Source organism: Leopardus geoffroyi, chromosome C2 (genome assembly GCF_018350155.1).
Source record: "Leopardus geoffroyi isolate Oge1 chromosome C2, O.geoffroyi_Oge1_pat1.0, whole genome shotgun sequence".
NCBI classification, from domain to species: Eukaryota; Metazoa; Chordata; class Mammalia; order Carnivora; family Felidae; genus Leopardus; species Leopardus geoffroyi.
In genome coordinates, this window is record NC_059333.1 from 120,906,511 (window position 1) to 120,926,676 (window position 20,166).

A 20,166-nucleotide genomic window follows, 5' to 3' on the forward strand; every position below is an offset into this window, starting at 1 on the left:
GGTCAGTGGAAAAGTGAAAGGCGGCCAGTGAAATAGTTTCAACTTCACTGAAATACTGACCTCAATTTCACGAAGTTTAGCTCGTTTTTCCTCACTCATTTCAGAGTACTTAGAAAACTTAGACTCCGTCATTTCTTCTTTGATTGGATTAGAGTACAAATGATGTTCTTCTGATTTGGAACTCTGAGTATCTTCTTCATCCTCACTTTCTTCTTCTTGACTTTGGAAATAAGCAGAATATATCGTATGTCAAGACAGAAAAAAATGTTACATTTTACAGTTTGGCTTTTTTTATTTTTCAGTCTTAGTCTGTAAATAGTGTTAACAAAACAGGACAATTCATCACTAAAACGTTTTTATAAAATATTTTATCAAATAGACAATTCTATAAAACTCTTCTGTTTCTTCCACATAAAAAGTTTGAGCTTCAACATAATCATTTAAAAACAACTTCTATGTTATCTACAACATTCTACAACTTTCCTTGCAGTGTTAAGTCAAATGAATAATCAATGATTCCTCATACTTTCCAGTTCAGAGTGATTTCAGAACACTTCATGTTAAAAAGGCCAAATGTTTACCCTTTATTCAGCAGAGCCTATACACTATAAAATACATCAGCCTGTGTCATACATAGTTAACTAAGAAACAAGGTAGTAGGTAAAGACCTTATCTGATTAGTACACAATCCCAGGAATAAATGTGTAAATTTTAAATATTATCACATATTAGTACTCAATATCATAGTTGATTCTGAAAATTATACTGTTAGAATCTATGTCAGATAAGAAGAAAATGAAAAACTAAGGGACTACCATGGTAAGGATACAAAGAGGAAAAATTCTCCTATCCTTCCAGAGCAATACAGTGCAAAGAGGCAAGCAACTATTGTAAAGTTGGTCTTGTTTATATGTTTTCTATATATAGAGAAAGGATCTAGATGACTAGATACCAAACATTAACCATATTATTTACTTTTAAAATAAGTTATACTTCATAATTTAAGATACATATTTATTTTATGATTTCTATTTTAATTTTGCAGTCCCTGAGCAGTCCATTCTAACTGGTTTTGATTTTAGCTCTTAGTTACCAGTTCTAGGTAACCAGGACTTATTCTTTTAAAGAAATGGAAATTCAAGTCTATAAAACCATACAGAATTCATCATAAATGAAATTAAATTACTATTTGGAAGTTCTCTACAAAGAGTAGTGCTATGTATTTTTTTAATCACTTTTCTGCCATAAAAAATAATTACTAGTTTCAAAAAAGCATTTTGGATTCAGCCACTAGAGAGCAGTAGTGAGCCATAAAAAAATTTCAAGGACCAGAAAGTTGTATGTGAAAATTATCTTTGCCTTGCTTTATACTTCCATAAAGTTATTTTTATGTTACCGTGATTTATTTAGAGCTCTTAAGGAAAATAAAAATTACATTTCCAGTGATCCATGCCTCACTGTATTCTACTGACTCTATTTTCACTGATTACTTTACTTTCAACACTGAAATGCAGTCATAATCCAAACATTAACACTAATATCAAATTTACACAAAAAAAGTTAATACCTATAGAAACAAAACAAACTGAAGAAACATTTGAGTTCTGCAATGGCCTTTTATACCCTCCCTTTCCCCTAAATTAATTATCTCATGAATTAACACATGTATTTTAAGCCAGTGATGCTACAATAGTCAGAGATGTTAATAATGTGGTACTGTAGACATTAAAAAGGTTAAAGCACTATTTTAAAGCAAACTGGACTATCCCAATTCCTGTATTCTTCAACAGCCTTGGAGAGGTATTTCCATCAGCAAACCACATCTATATTTTGTTAATATTCCATCATCATCATTGCTGACTTGTTCTGATCACACCAATGTTTCTGGAAAGACATCACTGATGCGAAGTTTTCCTCAGTATATCAAACTGTGTTCCCACAATCACATTTCTTTAACACCAATCTAAATGCTACTAATATCCATTTACTGAATCCATACAATGCCCAAACTGTGCTGGGACACAAAAGGGACTTTTTCCCTTTGTTCACTCTTCCATTTGAGAAGGATAAAAGAACAAAGATTTTTTCTTTCTTTTTTGTTTTTTTAAGCAGAAACCTCTGCTTTGTGTTCTTGAGGTCATCTGTTCTATTTAAAAAAAATTAATTTCCTTTGCAATGATTTAAAAAGCTGTCAGGTTCTACCTAAAATCTACCAATACAAACTTGCTGGAGAATCTGGGAGCAAGATTCCTATCATCGCATTCAGTATGCAAAAACAATCTTGAGGTGATTACGAAAAAGCAAACTTTGAAATTATAATTTCTCTACATGTTAAAGGAAAGCTTTTTTTTAATTCATTCTTAGTTCTTCTGAGATGTTTACATTTTTTTTTTTATGTTTATTTATTTTAAGAGAGAGAACGAGAAAGCTCATGCAACCAGGGGAGGGGCAGAGAGAAAAGAAGAGAATCCCAAGCAGGCTCCACACCCAGTTCAGAGCCAACACAGGACTTGGGGTTTGATCTCAGGACAGTGAGATCACGACCTGAGCCAAAACCAAGAGTGGAACTTTTAACCAAATAAGCCACCCAGGCACCCCTGTTTACATTTAAATAACATAACAGAATAGCCATAATGCACTGCTTTTCTTAGCAATGTACAATCCAAATAAAAAGCAGCATAATTTCCCATTCACATTTTAAAAATCACTTTCTGCAAAGCCAAAACAGTATTTCATGACAAAGATTTGAAATAAATGCAGTTGACCATTTAATAACTACCAAGTGAGAATATATAAACCTAGCATTGAAAAATCAACTCAGAAGCAAAGTGAAACGAGGTACATCAGACCAGAAACCAAAAGCTCTTTATTCACTGGAAAAACAATGAAGAACAAAAATTATCCTCCCAACAAGGTTTTAAAGAGTGAAGTTTTCCTCTTCACTATTATTTCAAGCATACCTCTTAATGAAAAAGGGAGCTTATATATAATAAGAAACTGAGTAAGTTCAAAACTTAGATTCTTACTTTTGATTTTCTTCTTCTTCTGATTCTTCATGCTGGTCAAATAACTCCCATTTAGAAGTTGTTACAGCTAAAGGGAAGGAAAAGGATGTAATTCCATTAAGGTAAATTAGCATTTTGCAGTAGTATAGTAGAAGCCCAGCTCTAGAATTCAAAGTTTATATTACAGAAATTATCTGCCAATTATCTCTTCTTTGAAAACCATTTCTATGTGCTATATTTCTTTCCTCACACCTATGCTATAATTTTATTCAAATTCATGAAGTGACAAATAATGTTATCGTTTTTATTTGTGTGCTGAATGGTTAAGATTTATTCATTAGAACCTACAAATATTAACAATTACATATTATAAGTACTTAAGGACACGAATCCAAGTAAGTATGAAAGGCAGGTCTAAACTGCATCTAAAAAGTCAAGCATTATGGGAGGATCAAAGCCTGGTTTCTCTGAAACTGACCTCTAAGTAGATTTCCAAATAGGTGTAACTTCCATCTACATTTTCTACTGAAATGCCTTACCCTGAAAGGTATTAGTGATTTCTTTGATTACTCACAAAGCATCCAAACTGAAAGATGTACGAAAATTGTAACAACAACCATAATGAAAACTTAGCCACTAGACATAAAATATAGTAACTCCGGGTCTTAAAGTCGAAATGTTGTAAAACATAAAAAGAAAACATACACACACACACACACCAATAATTGATTTTAAGTACTCAATTTTCTAAAGCTTAATATTTATTGTACTTTTACTCACCCTGTGCTTCTAATTCAGATTCATCTACAGCTTCCCATTTTGATGGGGCAACTTTAAATATGGGCTCATTCTTCTTGGAGTCTTCAGTTGCATCCACTAATGAGGAAGAATAAGCCATTAACCCCTACTACTAGATGACTTAAAGAGTTCACGGGTATTCATTCTATTATTAAAAAGTAAAATAAGGCCACACATGGACTAATAATGCTAGTGTCAAGAACAAGGATTATGACTAATCTAATTCTCTACACCTGAGGTCCGATGTTTAAACACAAATACATCAATACAAAATATACAAGTTATTATGATTTCAAGCAAATGGAGAAGTTGGGGCAGTAAAAAAATCTTTAAGGTCTTTACCTAATCACTATTTAAACTATACAATTCTTATACTGCTTAATATTTTCATGCAATTCAAACATACTACAGATTCTGTATACATCCTATGGCCAAAAGTGACTTCAGGCATCTAAGAAACATGAACCCATAAATTATGAATAAAAACAGAACTGACAAAACAAGGCATCTTAGGATTATGAGTATAACTGAGAACAAGATTGTGCCTATAGTTTTCATGACAATTAAGACAAAAAGAGAAACTTAACTTATACGAGGCTATCCCAATAAAGATATGTGACTAGAAAGAAAACCTTTTTCTTGGCAGAGTCAAATGTATTACTGGGTATTTGAATTTTGAAAAGTCAAAAATAAAAGACAAATTAAAGACTGATACCTTAAACTTTTTCCATATCCACATGTGTGGAAATTAAAGAGTTTTGGAATCAAACTTATTAGCTCATCAGTTTGAAATTTGAACTTACAAGGCACTCCATCAAGATCATCATCAAGACTCTTTATAGGGACTCCGTCAAGATCATCAATGGGAGTAGCATCAATAGGAATTCCATCCACATCTTCTAGAGGTGCACCATCAAGCTCTTCCTCAATGGGGGCACCATCGAGGTCATCTGGTACATCCTACAGAAACATACACACTTGCTGTAACATTTTCCTTTACTAAAGTCATATTGCTATAACTAGGATATACTTCATCCTCCTGTCTGACAAAGAAGCAGTCATTCTTTCATTATTTAAGAAATATCTACCAAGTATTTCTTGATGCCAGGTACCATGTAAGGCACTGAGGATACAATAATAAACAAAAACAAGTTTGTTCCTTTGGTCCCTCATGTAATAGGTCTTACTAGAATTTTCTGGGAGACCAGGGGGTAGGAGGAAGCAGGCAATCATAAAATCACAATATTCAAAGAACTGTGACTATAATGACTGCTACAACAAAGAGGCATATCATACTATTCAAATGTATAAGTAGGTTTCACCTAAAGCGGTCTGAGAAGACTCAAAGATACTGAGTCTTAAATTGACATCTGAAGGATCTCAGGTAAACAGGAGATGTTTCAGAGAGAGGCAAGAATATTTACAAAGGTTTATGGTAGAAGGAAACGTATACTTAAGAAACTGAAACGAGGACCATGTGCTTGGAACAGGGGGGCTAATTAGAATCTCATAGGAATGAAAGTGAAAAGATAACTGGATGAGGATGGTAGAAATGAAGACAAAGGATTCATGAAACAATGATGAGGTGAAAAGCAACAGAATCGTGATGAACAGAATCTGCTACCATTGTGGTGCATCTCTTCATGTACATATTTACTTATATAGCTACTTTAGTTTAATAAAATTAAATCATGCAATATATATTGCTTTATTCCTTTTTTCAACTAATGCATCATGTGTCTTTTCATGTCATCAAATTAAAAAAAAAAAAAAAGTGATCAGGGGCACCTAGGTGGCTCAGTTAAGCGTCTAACTATTGATTTTGGCTCAGGTCATGATCTCATGGTTCATGATATCAAACCCCACATTGGGCTCTGCGCTGACAGCATGGAGCCCACTTGGGATTCTCCCTCTCTCTCTCTCTCTCTCTCTCTCTCTTTCTGCCCCTCCCTGTGGTTTCTCTCTTTCAAAATAAATAAATAAGCATTTTAAAAAAGTCATCAGAAATCAAAAACTACATGGAGACAAAGAAAATGGAAAAAAAAAAAAAAAGAACAAGTCCAAAATCTTTGGGACATAGCAAAAGCAGTTCTAAGAGGGAAGTTTATATCAATATAGGCCTACCTCAAGAAACAAGAAAAATATCAAATAAACACTCTAACCTTACATGTAAAGGAATTAAAAAAAGAAGAACAAAGGCCAAAGCTAGTAGGACTAAAACAGATGAGCAGACACAAACAAAATAGAAACTAAAAAAAAAATTTTTTTAAAAATCAATGAAACCAAGTGCTGGTTCTTTGAAGATAAATAAAATTGATAAACCTTTAGCCAGACTCATCTAGAAAAAAGAAGATTCAAATAAATAAAATAAAAATGAAGGAGAAATAACAACCAATACCCCAGAAATACAAAGAATTATAAGAAAATAGTATGAAAAAATCATATGCCAACAAACCGAACAACATAGAAGAAATGGATAACTTCCCAAAAACATTCAATCTCCAAAACTGGAATCAGTAATCAAAATAAAAATCCAAATTAAAATCCAGGACCAGATGGCTTTCCAGGTGAATTCTACCAAACAATTAAAAGAGTCAAGGGGCACCTGGGTGGCGCAGTCGGTTAAGCGTCCGACTTCAGCCAGTCACGATCTCGCAGCCCGTGAGTTCGAGCCCCGCGTCAGGCTCTGGGCTGATGGCTCAGAGCCTGGAGCCTGTTTCCGATTCTGTGTCTCCCTCTCTCTCTGCCCCTCCCCCGTTCGTGCTCTGTCTCTCTCTGTCCCAAAAATAAATAAACGTTGAAAAAAAAAAAAAAATTTAAAAGAGTCAAAACCTATTCTTCTCAAACTATCCCAAAAAATAGAAGAAGGAAAACTTTCAAATTCATTCTGTAAGACCAGCATTATTCTGACACCAAAATCAGATAAAGACATTAAAAAAAGAAAACTACAGGCCAATATCCCTGTTGAACACAGATGCAAAAAACCTCAACAAAATATTAGCAAACCAAATCCAACAATACATTAAAACAATCATTACCATAATCAAGTGGGATTTACTCCTGGGATGTCAGGGTTGTTCAACACTCATCAATCAATGTGATACATCACATTCAAAAAAGGACAAAAACCACATGATCATCTCAGCGGGGGCAGAAGAAGCATCTAACAAAATACTATATTCATTCGTGATAAAAACTCAGCAAAGTGGGTTTTAGAGGGAACATACCTTAACATAATGAAGGACATATATGAAAACCCACAGGCTAACATCATACTCAATAGTGAAAAACTGAAAGCTTTTCCTCTAAGAACAGGAATAAGACAAGGATGTTCACTCTCAACACTTCTATTCAACATAGCACTGGAAGTCCTAGCCACAGCAATGAGGTAAGAAATAAAAGGCATCTCAATAGGTAGGGAAAAATAAAACTATTTGCAGATGACACAATACTATACATAGAAAACCTTAAAGACTCCACCAAAAAAACTATTAGAATAAATGAATGCAGTAAAGTTGTAGGATATAAAATATACAGAAATCTGTTACATGTCTATACACTAATTACAAAGTAGTAGAAAGAGCGCTTACAAAAACATTCCCAATTACAACTGCACCAAAAGCAAAAACTACCTAGGAATAAATTTAACCAAGGAGGTAAAATACTTATATTCTGGAATCTATAAAAACTGATGGAAAAAACCAAAGATGACAAAAACCAATGAAAAGATATTCCATACTCACGGACTGGAAGAATTAATATTGTTAAAATATCCATACTACCCAAAGCAGTCTATGGATTCAATGCAATCCCTATCAAAATAACCAATAGCATTTTTCATAGAACTAGAACAAATAATCCTAAAATTTGTATGGAACCACAAAAGACCTCAAACAGCCAAATAAAATAAGAACAAGACAGAGGTAGGACGATCCCAAATTTCAAGATACCTACAAAGCTACAGTAATCAAAACCATGGTACTGGTCCAAAAATAAACACATGATCAACAGAACAGAATATCCAAAAATAAATCCACACCTATAGAGTTAATCTACAACAAAGGAGGCAAGAATATTTAATGAAGAAAAGACGGTCTCTTCAATAAATGCTGGAAAAACTGAACAGCTACATGAAAAAACCAAAATGGACCACTTTCTTACATCATACACAAAATCAATTCAAGATGGATTAGAGATCTAAATATGAGACCCAAAACCATAAAACTCCATAAAACAGGCAGTAATCTCTTGGGCACTGGCCTTAGCAACGTATTTACAGATAGGTCTCCTCAGGCAAGGAAAACAAAAGCAAAAATCAACTACTGGAACTACACTAAAACAAAAAGCTTTTGCACAGAAAAGGAAACTCAACAAATCAAACAGGCAACCTACCAGAGGGAGGTGGTGTTTGCACATGATATACTCAATAAGGTGTTAATATCCAAAATATATAAAGAACTTATACAACTCAACACCAAAATGAAACAATCCGATAAGTGGGCAAAAAAGAACCTGACATACACTTAAAAAAAAAAAAAAAAAAAAAAAAAAAAAAAAAAAAAGATATACAAATTGCTCAACAGACACATGAAAGTAGGCTCAACATGAAAGTAGATGATTAAGCATCAGGGAAATGCAAATCAAAACCACAAGGAGACATATCACCTCACACCAGTAAGAATGGCTGGTATCAAAAGGACAAGAAATAACAAGTGTTGGCAAGGATGTGGAGAAAAGGGAACCATCATGTACTACTGGTAGGAATGTAAACTGGTGAAACTACTGTAGAAAACAGTATGAAGATTCCCCAAAAATTTAAAAACAGAAATACGGTATGATCCAGTAACTCCACTGCTGGGTATTTACCCAAAAAAACCCAAAAACACTAATTCAAAAACATATATGCACCCCTATTTTTATTTCAGCATTATTTACAATAGCCAAGATATGGAAATAACCAAAGTATCTACTGACAAATGAATGGATGTGGTATACACACGTACACACTACTCACTCATAAAAAGAATGGATTCTTGGGGCGCCTGGGTGGCACAGTCGGTTAAGCGTCCGACTTCAGCCAGGTCACGATCTCGCGGTCTGTGGGTTCGAGCCCCGCGTCAGGCTCTGGGCTGATGGCTCAGAGCCTGGAGCCTGTTTCCGATTCTGTGTCTCCCTCTCTCTCTGCCCCTCCCCCGTTCATGCTCTGTCTCTCTCTGTCCCAAAAATAAATAAACGTTGAAAAAAAAAATTTAAAAAAAAAAAAAAAAAAAAAAAGAAGAAGAAAAAGAATGGATTCTTGCCATTTGTTTTTTTTTTTTTTTTAACGTTTTTATTTATTTTTGAGACAGAGAGAGACACAGCATGAACGGGGGAGGGTCAGAGAGAGAGGGAGACACAGAATCGGAAGCAGGCTCCAGGCTCTGAGCCATCAGCCCAGAGCCTGAGGCGGGGCTCGAACTCACGGACCGCGAGATCGTGACCTGGCTGAAGTCGGACGCTTAACCGACTGCGCCACCCAGGCGCCCCTGGATTCTTGCCATTTGTGACAACAGAGACAGACCTAGAGAGTATTATGCTAAGTGAAATAATTCAGAGAAACACAAATACCGTACGATTTCATTTATATATGGAATGTAAAAAACAAAAACAAAATAGACTCTTAAACACAGAGAACTGGTAGTTGCAAAAAGGAAGCAAAAAGAGATTAAGATGTACAAACTTCCAATTATAAAATACATAAGTCACAGAGATGAAAAGTATAGCATGAGGAACATAATAACATCGTAATAACATTGTATGGTAACTACACTTATCATGGTGAGCATCAAGTAATGTATAGAATTGCTGAATCACTACACTGTACACCTGAAACTAATATAACATTGTATGTCAACTATACTCAATAATTACCAAAAAAAAAAAAAAAAAAAAAAAATGTGGAGGTACCCAGTTACCCAATTTTCACATAAGGAAACAAAACAGAGAATTACTATTATACATAATTTCCTCTCCTGGGCTCCAGCAATTCCAGGAACAAAATCCACAAGTTAGTGGTAAATACTAGGTATTTTTCACAAAGAAATACTATTCACATCTGTAATATACAGCATCCCCAGAAATCAATTCTAAAATAATCAGACAAATACACTGAGTACCTACCTCTGTTTCCTTTTCTTCAATAATATTTACAAGTCCTAAGAAAATATTTTGTAGTTTGATCAAAAATGGTTCTGGATAAATTGCCCAATCCTCCCATGCTCTGAAACAGGTCATTACCCGTTGCTAAATAAACAGGAAAAAGACAACAAATTATTATTTTAGGGCAATGTCTCAAACTTCATCTCATGAAAATGACCATCACGATTTGCTGTATTTCCTTTAAACCAAGATTCTTAATAAAAAACAATTTAACTATCATTATATTTTTAAAAAATCAATGTCACCTTCTAACTAAAAGGGAATTAGAAATAAAAATAATGAAAAAGAAACAGTAACTATTTTGTTCTTGACCATCTAAGATCAATGCCCCATACCACAAGTGGTACACAAGGCCACAATCTGGGAATAACTTAGAAATTTATGACAGTTGGATACCAGGGTAGCCAAGTTTTGACCCGAATTCCTTTATGGTCCAATGAAGTACTTTCTTGATTCTGGATATACTTTTCTCTTCCCATCTCTAAACCTTTCTACAAGCTCTAATTTATAGTCAAAATTTTTAAATGTAGTTGTTTAAATTCCCTAATTGGTGGGGTCACTGGTATCTTCCCAAGTTAAAAATTTCCTAAAAAAAAAAAAAAGGAAAGAAAAAAAAAAAGTTGTTTTTTTTTTTAAGTTCATTTATTTTGAGAGAGAGCACCAGGGAGGGGCAGAGAGAGAAGGAGAGAAAGAATTCCAAGCAGGCTCCAAACTGTCAGCGCAGAGCCCAACACAGGGCTGGAATCCACACACCTGTGAGATCATGACCTGAGCTGAAATCAAGAGTCAGACACTTAACCTACTGAGCCACACCCAGGCACCCTCCCATAGCTAAAAATTTCATTCCATGAAAAGTCTTCCTCCCATGAAAGTAATATCTATTTATTCCATTATAAGCAAGATTTTTTGTTTGGCTTTCTTAACACTGATCTACAAAGAAAGAGGTTATAAAAAGTAACTGAATACATTTTCTAAGCATGAATAACCAAAATTATGATCCTATTCCAGCCAAATTATATATACCATTCTAAAACAAGTGATATTCTGAATTTTTTGTGGAAAGACTAATATTTAAAACATTTAAATAAAATACTTCAAACTTAACACCGAACAACTCTAGATAAAATATTTCAAAATTTCAGATATTTCTGATACTGAAGATAAAATGGCAGTAAATCTTAAAACAATAATTTCTGAAAGATGCACATTATGTCCTATACTTGTCCTATGTACTTCTCTAGCCCTCCAATGTGCTTGCCAGCCCCTACCCCCTGCTTAACACTAGGGAAAAAAATAAAATAAACATACCTTAAAGTTTTCAGACTGTAAATGGCCTTGGATTGTACGATAGGTAGCATTGAGGTCTGAAAATATCTGACATAACTTTGTTTCAAAACTGAAATTCAAAGAATATAGATTTATGATAGAATTTATTTAAAAACCCCCATTCTACTTCAGCATGCTAGCAAATGAAAAAAACTCTTAAACTCAAAAAAAGAAAAAAAAAAACCTCATAGATTAATCAAGTAACTCTTCAAAAATCAATAACTAGATGTCTAAACTCTTAACACTGAATTCCTTATTCTGTATGGTTATGCCATGAATTAGTTTCCTTGATTAACAAGGAACTTTACATTTATGATACATTAAGTTACCTAAACTGACCTCTGTTTTATATTAGGAAAAGTTAAGTGACTTGTCCAAGGCAAAAAAAACTAGTTAGATTGAACAGCTAGATAAAACAGTTCATGTTCTGTCTCTGGTCTCTTCCTTTATGCCTCCTATTATTTCTATTGTTTCTGTTTATTTACTACACAACTGGCTAAATATGCAATAGAAATATAAAGTTATTTTTTAACGCTTATTTGTTCTAGTGTAATTTATCAAAAAATTAATATGAAAACTTTGAAAACATTTAGCTTAAAGTGGATTAATGAATGCAACCTGATTTTTTAGAAAATTCTATGAACTATAAAGAAATTCAAATTAATTAACATTAACAAAATAATTCTCTCTTCTGAATTCCTTACCCTTAAATATTATTTCAGGAATATCAGCTTACAACATTATACTTACAATTTTCTATAATATGAAGCATTGGCAACTTTGGCTGAAGAGTTATACAAAACATCAGAAACCAAATATAATCTGGCAATCTAGAATACCAAAAGATAACATAAATGAGATTAAAAATAAAAACGAGCAGCAAATAATATAGCTAGAAAAAAATCCATATTGAAATTTTTTGCAATTAGTGGCATAAGGCTAATGTTTAGCTATAACACTCACAGCTAATTAGAAGGGTTATAAGAAATTCAACATTCCTGAAGCCACTACCTTGGCAGGGATAAAATATGTAACTCATTTCTATTTCAACCGGTTGATAATCTGCACATCAATTAACATAACAAGTTTCCCAGACAGAAGGAAAATAAGACTGCATAGGAAAGATTTCTTCAGTCAAGTTCTTCATGTAAAAAGGAAACCAATTTCAATCCAAAATGAAGTCAACTATTATTTCTTTTACTTAATTAATGTTCCATAAAGAGAAATTATGCTCATACCTTTTTAGGGAGGGGTGTTTTTAAGATGGACAATGACTCAGTAATGCAATCCACTATTTCTTCAGCAGCTTCAGCATTATTAAGACAAAAAACCATTGCATCTCCAATATCATTTTTCCTTGGAGTTAACCCCCTCAGGATTTCTTCTAATTTGTCCCTCTGTCTGAATACAAATGTTTTTAACATAAATATTTATAGACATAAATTTCAAATGCCATTATAGTTTCTGCTCACAAACTAATTTCTTTAAAACCCACTCAGATAAAATTCTGAAGACTAAATTGTGTTAAGTCTGATTTGAGTCCCCCAAACACATTACATTTCTTTGAAGAACTTACATGTGGGAAGAATACTTTCTCATAAATAAATAATTCAGTGATTTTTAGTTTTCAAATAAAGTAAATTTTAAATTATGGGCATTTTTTTGCAAGAAGTGTTTGTGAGTGTCCCAGTCCTATTATCCCATTACAATGGAAAAAAGCCTTCATGTTCTTTACTTTCTTTTGAAGGAAGTCAGTTACTTTAGCACTTCTGCATCAGATCACAACAGGCTAAAAGCAGGGGATGACAAACTGTCTGTAAAGGATCAGATAATAAATATTTCAGGCAATGCAGATCATATAGTCTCTCTTGTAGTTACTCGACTCCACTGCTATTAACACCAAAGCAGCCATAGACAACAAGTTAAAATGAAATAAAAAGAAAAAAAAAAGGAGGGGAGAGGGCATGATTGTGTTCTAATAAAACTTTATTTACAAAAACACGAGGCAGCCAGATTTAGCCTATAGGCTGAGTTTGCAGATCCCTGGAAAAAATGATGAAAATACATCTTAAGAAGCAAATAGGCTTCAAAAATATATAGCTCTCCATTAGCAAATGCTTTCACAAACAATGAATCAATGCAGCTAGCATTAAGATTTACTCTACACAGTTGAGTATATACTCCTATATGCCATAACCTCTTAGCCAATTTTCTTCCATGAGGACCTCCTCTTAATATTTAATAGCTGTATTTGTTTCTGCTTCTTAAACGAGTCTAACTTCACTGTACCCATAATGACTGAGTACTGATAAATATGTTTCCATGGTGGCCACACATTGTAAACTCTTGTGGAAAGGCTTTGAATAGTCAACCATATGATTTCACAAAGCTCTACAGTAATTTTTCCTCTTTAATGTTGCATTCAGAGAGGCAAGAATTCTAAGGGTCCCAATATAATTTCTCTAAAAACCACAAGTATTCCATTGCTAGAGAATCATTGCTTAAGAGACCATCACTACTCTTCATCAGTAGGAAGAGACAAAGGTCAATAGAATACATACTTATACTTACCAAGATATTTAAAATTACAAAGCAATACAATGTTGGTATTCTAAACATTCACAAGTAAAAGAAACAATTCACATTTTAGAGTTAACATCTTAATAAGATATTAATTAAAGCAATTATTAAAGTGACTTTTCTGAATATGTTAACAGAAAAGGAAAAAAATTCTTACTCTTCCTTAAGTGCTCCCTTTTTACTAGGCTCCTCTACAAAAGCTTCTGTTTCTTGTTCTTCTGACATCCCATGCAGGTATGGATTTAATGGTGGTGGCCTCCAAAAAGATCCATTTTTGAACATACGAAAATCTTCCGTCCGCCACTTAGTCGGAGAATCTCCCTAATAAATGTACAGAATGTTATTAGAACAGTGAAATACTCAGAGTCAAAATTAACAAAGCAATTGATTCCACTTGCCTGCAGAATAGAATAAAGCTTCCACCTATAGTAAACATGGGCTGGTGTCTGGTTTTCAAATAAGAATCTAAAACAAAACAAACCCAAAAAACAAAAATTAACCATATTAAGTGTCTTCAAGTAAATATAAACAAATCAGAAATACTACTTGCCTATTTCATTTAAAATAAAAACCAAAAGCAAAGATCCCTGAAGAAAAATACTTACCCATTGCCTTCTGCCATCTATCCCCTTCCTCACCCTAGCCCCCAGACAGCCTTTGTGACTAATGTTAGTACTCAGAAGGTATGTATGCATCTTACAATCAATTTTATTGAACGCTTACATGTAGGCTATTGTATCTGGCAGTGGAGAGATTTTCCAAAGATAGAAATTTCAAAAGCAGTGTATTTTAAAGACTTAAGAGTGTTAAATGAATGCCTTAAGATACCACAGCTATTCAGAAGATAAGCAATTTTCTATAAATCTCCATTATTCTACTATATCTCACTTATGAAGGACTTTCATTGAAAAGCACAGAGTATTTTCCTCCTAGAGACTGCTAAAAACAATGTTATGCAGTTAACTAAATCAAAATCAGATGGAAAACTGATCCAAGTGCATCCTATTTACTAAAACTGTCTTCTCATTCCTACGACAAAAATAACCCCAAACTTCTAGAACTTTATTCTTGGAAATATTTTTAATTCCAAAAAACAAAGGTGTTTTTTTTTTTTTTAAATGTTTATTTTTGAGAGAAAGGGAGAGAGAGAGACAGAGCATGAACAGGAGAAGGGCAGAGAGAGAGGGAGACACAGAATCTGAAGTAGGCTCCAGGCTCTCAGCTGTCAGTACATAGCCCGATGCGGGGCTCAAACTCACAGACTGCAATATCATGACCTGAACTGAAGTCAGCTGCTTAACCGACTGAGCCACCCAGGTGCCCCTAAAAGTTTTTTTTAAATGCACACCTGAGGACAAACAAAATGTGGTTTATACAGGCAATGAACTATTATTCAGCTTTAAAGGTAAGGAAATTCTGACACATGCTACAACATGGAAGAACCTTGAAGACATTACGCTAAATGAAATAAGCAAGTCTCAACATACAAATACTGAATGATTCCACTTATACGAGGTAGTCTGCACAATAATATGAATGTACTTAACGCCATTCAACTATACACATAAAAATGGCAAAAATGATATATTTTGTTATATGTATATTTTACCACAGTAAAAAAAAATTTAAAAGAAAAAAAGCACACCTGAACATAGGATTGTTGATTTCTCTGTTCATAATCATAGCTTCAAACATTGGCCCTTCACGTACAACAAACTCTATCATTCGATGTATCAGGGCGAGTAAATTCCTACAACAACAACACAGTTAAAGAAAATGGATTCAGACCTACCACTACATAAAACTATACTTGTCCTAAGTTACTATAATTGTGCAGAAAAAGATTATTCTGCTAATACAAAATTTTATACCAAAAAAATAACCTGGAGCATATGTTAATGCCTTCCTTGTGCATTAAGAGGGAGTGGGATAATGGGGACAGGGGAGTTGGAGGGGAAGGAAAGGAGAAGGGAGGGTGGGAAACCACAACACAGCTTCTTAGCAATAAAGTTTTAATTTTTTAAATGCCACTTAATTTTATTTTCAAAATGCAAAACATTAAATTATGAATCACAACTAATTGGAAAGCTGCAAATATATAAAATCAGTAAACTCAGAGCTTACATGTTATAGCCATCTAAAAACTTACATACTATCTCAGTTTTAAAAGAAAATATTCCTAAACCAAGCACTTTTGTGGTGGTATTGAAACATTATATACATAACTATAATTTATAAAAAAGCAGAACTATTTAACAAGTTTAAGGCCTGATTTAATAAAAAATCCATCCAACTCCTGTGCTTTTCTGGTACACATATAGCAGATGGAGTTTTTATTGAATCTGACCTTTAATGAGGCAACATCCCTTTGGATCACACTTCAAACTAGTTCACACCACTCATGACATGTATAATTCTGCCTGCATATTATGACTCAATGAAGCAATTATATTGCCAAAGACTTAAATGGAGTCCGCTTTCCAAAATATTCCAAAAACAGGGACATGGTGAGATGCTTTTCCCACTTTTCAAAACAATTACTTTCCAATATCTAAGCCAAAAAGAAACTTGTAACTTTTTAGTACATTTTATTGGTTGGGCTCATAGAAAATCTTTATTTTCAAACTCTAGGTCCTAAAATCATGTGATATATAACACTATTTTAGACATTGATTACAGCATCAAGCAAAAATGACTCAGCTTATTATAAGCTGCTTTTGATTTCTCACTTCACCAGTCCCCCAACATACAGAGTTGGCAAATAATAATTGGGAAAAGCAAAAGGATATTGGCTCTTGGTACAAGGCACACACTAAATTACACCTTTAGCATTCCCAGCTCAAATTAAGTTCATATAATTGCTAGAATATGAATAGAGTTATAGAATAAGACAGATTTTTTTGGCTCTATAAAGCACTGCTTCAGAGTACATAAACAGTAAAATAATTTATCTCATGGTCATTATAATTATTTTCTTACAGTTTTCAAACAAAACTACTTAAATGGACACTAAAATTTCAACATAGTGAAAAAAATTAATTTTTTTGACCTCTTTAGATCAAAAAAATTATATGTAAGTTTAAATCTTTAATAAAGGGGAAACTATATTTAAGACTATTCATTCAACCTCAAAATTGTTAAAACAAAAAACCAAAAGCATCAATTTTAAATCTAAAAACTAGTATTAATAGTTCTGCAAATAGGCAGTTCTTGATATCCAAATAAGAATGTATTCTTGGCATCCATACAGCTAATGATATCATTTTGAGGGAAGGGAGATAATGTAAAGTTATGATTCAGTTCCAAAACTCCCACTGGTATGTGCCAAATTGAAGTGAAGGGAAATTTTATGTGAATATCATAATATATAAAATCAATTACTAGGGGGACAAATGCTATACATCCAGAAACTTATACGAATTAAGTCAAATGCAACTTGACTTGAATATTATCGATGAAAAATAGTTTAGCAAGTTTAAAACAAAGGATTCACTGTAATGGTGAGTTAAGACTTTTCAACAAAATATTTACTCAAAATTTAGTTTTGAAATAAGCTGAGCCACATGTAAAGCTACTACTGGATATATGCTTTTTAAAATGCTACAAAAATACTTTCCTGTGAATGCTTTTTTATCAGTGGAAAAAAAACCCACTATAGTTTTAAATAGGCTTGTAAACTGATAAAATCTATTTTAGAAAATTTAAAGTTTAAAAATATTTAAACGTTTCATGTGATTATTTAAAATCAAAATCTGACAATTAGTTTGTTGTTAACCCGAATTCAAGATTATTAAAGAATTGTAATCACACAGCTTTTTCCTTAAAGATTGTGTATTTAACATCATTTTTAAAAGGGTGACTTTTCTATCAGAATGAAACAGTGTAGTACAAAAAGAGGATATATTTTAAAGTGCATTATTTTATTTTAAAATGGCAATTATCTTACTCTGGGCAATAACAACCAAAAAAAAACAAAAAAAACCAAAAAATTGTCTCTCAGTTATAATAAAACCACATTTATTGGAGTCGATCGTACCAATGTCTGGTCAAAAACTGTATACTTTCCCAATCCATCCCATGATGTTTTCCTGGTCCCCCGCTGCCGCAGACAGTTCAGCTGGTGTTGCTCACCAAGGCCAATGTCAAAGAGAATTTGGTATTCTTTTGTGTTCATTTATTATTCAACCAGTGTTGTGTTCCTGTGTTTGGGAAAAGGCTTAGCTTGACTGAGCAAGAGCATACCTAGAGCATGAATTCTTCTGCTTTATCATTATGTTGAAAACGAAAAAAAGGAAGAAAGGAAAATAAAAGAATTCCAAATACCTTTGTTACCATGAAAAAAAGTTTCTAGTATGTTCAGTGTTCATGAAATGAATTGGTAGTAATTCCTAATCAGAAAAAAACCAAAGCTATGCCCTTCAGTAAGGAGAACTCAAAGTAAAGTTGCATAAACACAGATCATTCAGGAATAAAGAGAAAAAAAAACAGATGGGTCAAAATGTAACATTATACACAATTTAAGATACATTTAAAATACTATTTTCCCATCACAATAGTCTAATATTATTAGACTAACAACTCCATATTAAATCTATTAAACACCTTCTAACTACTAAAGCTATAAAATCCCCTACATTGGTAACAATAAAAACAAAAAGATAAGGACTTAAATTGCAAAGTACACTAAAGTTAGTCACATATCCCCCCCAAAAAGTACTGGGAAGGAACCATTGCTCAGTCAAGATATTACCTTTTCCTCAACACCATTTTTTTTTAATTCAGAAGGGGATATTGTCTATATTTAGATCAGTAATAATAAAGAAAAACATGTACCTTTCTGTTGGGATAACCACTTTGACTATGGCTTGCGACAGAGTCTGTATATGAAGTCACATCAGATAATAAACATAGAATATGTGAGTATTGTTAACAAGTAACAAGCAAAAATATACATAATGCATTGAAAACACTACACATCTAATCACAAGTTTTGCAGGCAATGACTGCATTTGAAGTAATTATACACTAAGCAATTACATAAATGCAAATGGATGTGTTCAGTGAACAATAAATGTTCACCAAATGCAAAGAATCAGAACATTCCTGCCAGAATGCACATCAATGCACTGAAATAGGTACTACACTGAGAATTATCAGATAAAGATTTTAATTTGTGAAATAATTAACTGTTTGCCTCTGACCATACAGTTTGCTACTTTGTTCCCAAGCCTTTAAAACGAGCCCTGTCATTTTAAGTGTAATTATTTCATAATAGAACCAACAAATTCTTATAAACTTGAAATTAAGTTGGTTTTATGTTTAATAAAAAGAAAATACTCACCCTTTGCTTTTACTAGAGTAGTTAACTGTTTTTTTAAAAAAAACCACATATGCTCTCAAATACTCTAATGCCTCAGACCTTGAGAATTAAATTAGCTAGCAGCCATCCAAACAGTTTAACTATTTAGGTCTTTCTAATTGAAAAGTCACTTAACCAAATACAAAGTATCACTTTCTCAGAACAAAGTTAATTTAGATATTGCACTTAAGCAAACCTGGATACAATAGTGGACAAAGGAAAAAAAACTTAAGTGGTCAAAAAAGGAATGGTAGCCACAAATAAAAATATGACCTAGTATTTCAATACAGGGTTTCCACGGGCTAAGGCAGGGAACACATCTACTTATTTCTTTAAGAGTTGCCAAACAAAATTACACACACATTTTCTATAAAATTATTGAAAAGAAATACTACCACAGATTTAGTATTTACAAATTAGATGCGGCCCTATGTACATTTTTTAAATTACCTTCTCAAAATCCTCCTTGTTTTTAGGTGGCGGTAACATTGGAGCATTGGGGTTTTTTAACCTCTCTCTAGGCTGCGCATTAAAAGGCAGTCCTGATGGAGGTGGGGGAAGCGTATGTTCCATCATAGAAGGCGGAATGTATATTGGATGTGGAGGAATAGGCACAGCTTTACCCCAACCTAGCTTCATTTCAAAAGACATAATCATCTTTCCTACAAAAAAGAAAAGAAAGGTCACCCTGGTAACTCTCAAAAGAAAATAAAAGATGGGGGCGCCTGGGTGGCGCAGTCGGTTAAGCGTCCGACTTCAGCCAGGTCACGATCTCGCGGTCCGTGAGTTCGAGCCCCGCGTCGGGCTCTGGGCTGATGGCTCAGAGCCTGGAGCCTGTTTCCGATTCTGTGTCTCCCTCTCTCTCTGCCCCTCCCCCGTTCATGCTCTGTCTCTCTCTGT

General features: G+C 33.6%; 1 protein-coding gene across 3 annotated transcripts in view; it reads right to left on the bottom strand.

Annotated features, from left to right (window-relative positions):
* Positions 1 to 20,166, bottom strand: part of LOC123611459 (U2 snRNP associated SURP domain containing) — a 55,474-nt gene that overhangs the window by 13,066 nt on the left and 22,242 nt on the right. For 2 of the 3 annotated variants that reach the window (XM_045503395.1, XM_045503394.1), the window contains exons 12-24: positions 19,717 to 19,928; positions 18,741 to 18,784; positions 15,553 to 15,657; positions 14,306 to 14,372; positions 14,065 to 14,228; positions 12,566 to 12,728; positions 12,078 to 12,157; positions 11,310 to 11,397; positions 9,963 to 10,085; positions 4,607 to 4,763; positions 3,786 to 3,881; positions 3,027 to 3,093; positions 61 to 220 (exon numbers count right to left, since the gene is read on the bottom strand). In XM_045503395.1, the coding sequence (XP_045359351.1) occupies positions 61 to 220; positions 3,027 to 3,093; positions 3,786 to 3,881; positions 4,607 to 4,763; positions 9,963 to 10,085; positions 11,310 to 11,397; positions 12,078 to 12,157; positions 12,566 to 12,728; positions 14,065 to 14,228; positions 14,306 to 14,372; positions 15,553 to 15,657; positions 18,741 to 18,784; positions 19,717 to 19,928 (1,526 nt within the window). Of the gene's footprint in view, positions 1 to 60; positions 221 to 3,026; positions 3,094 to 3,785; positions 3,882 to 4,606; positions 4,764 to 9,962; positions 10,086 to 11,309; positions 11,398 to 12,077; positions 12,158 to 12,565; positions 12,729 to 14,064; positions 14,229 to 14,305; positions 14,373 to 15,552; positions 15,658 to 18,740; positions 18,785 to 19,716; positions 19,929 to 20,166 lie in introns of those variants that run through there. The other variant, XM_045503396.1, reaches the window with a different exon arrangement.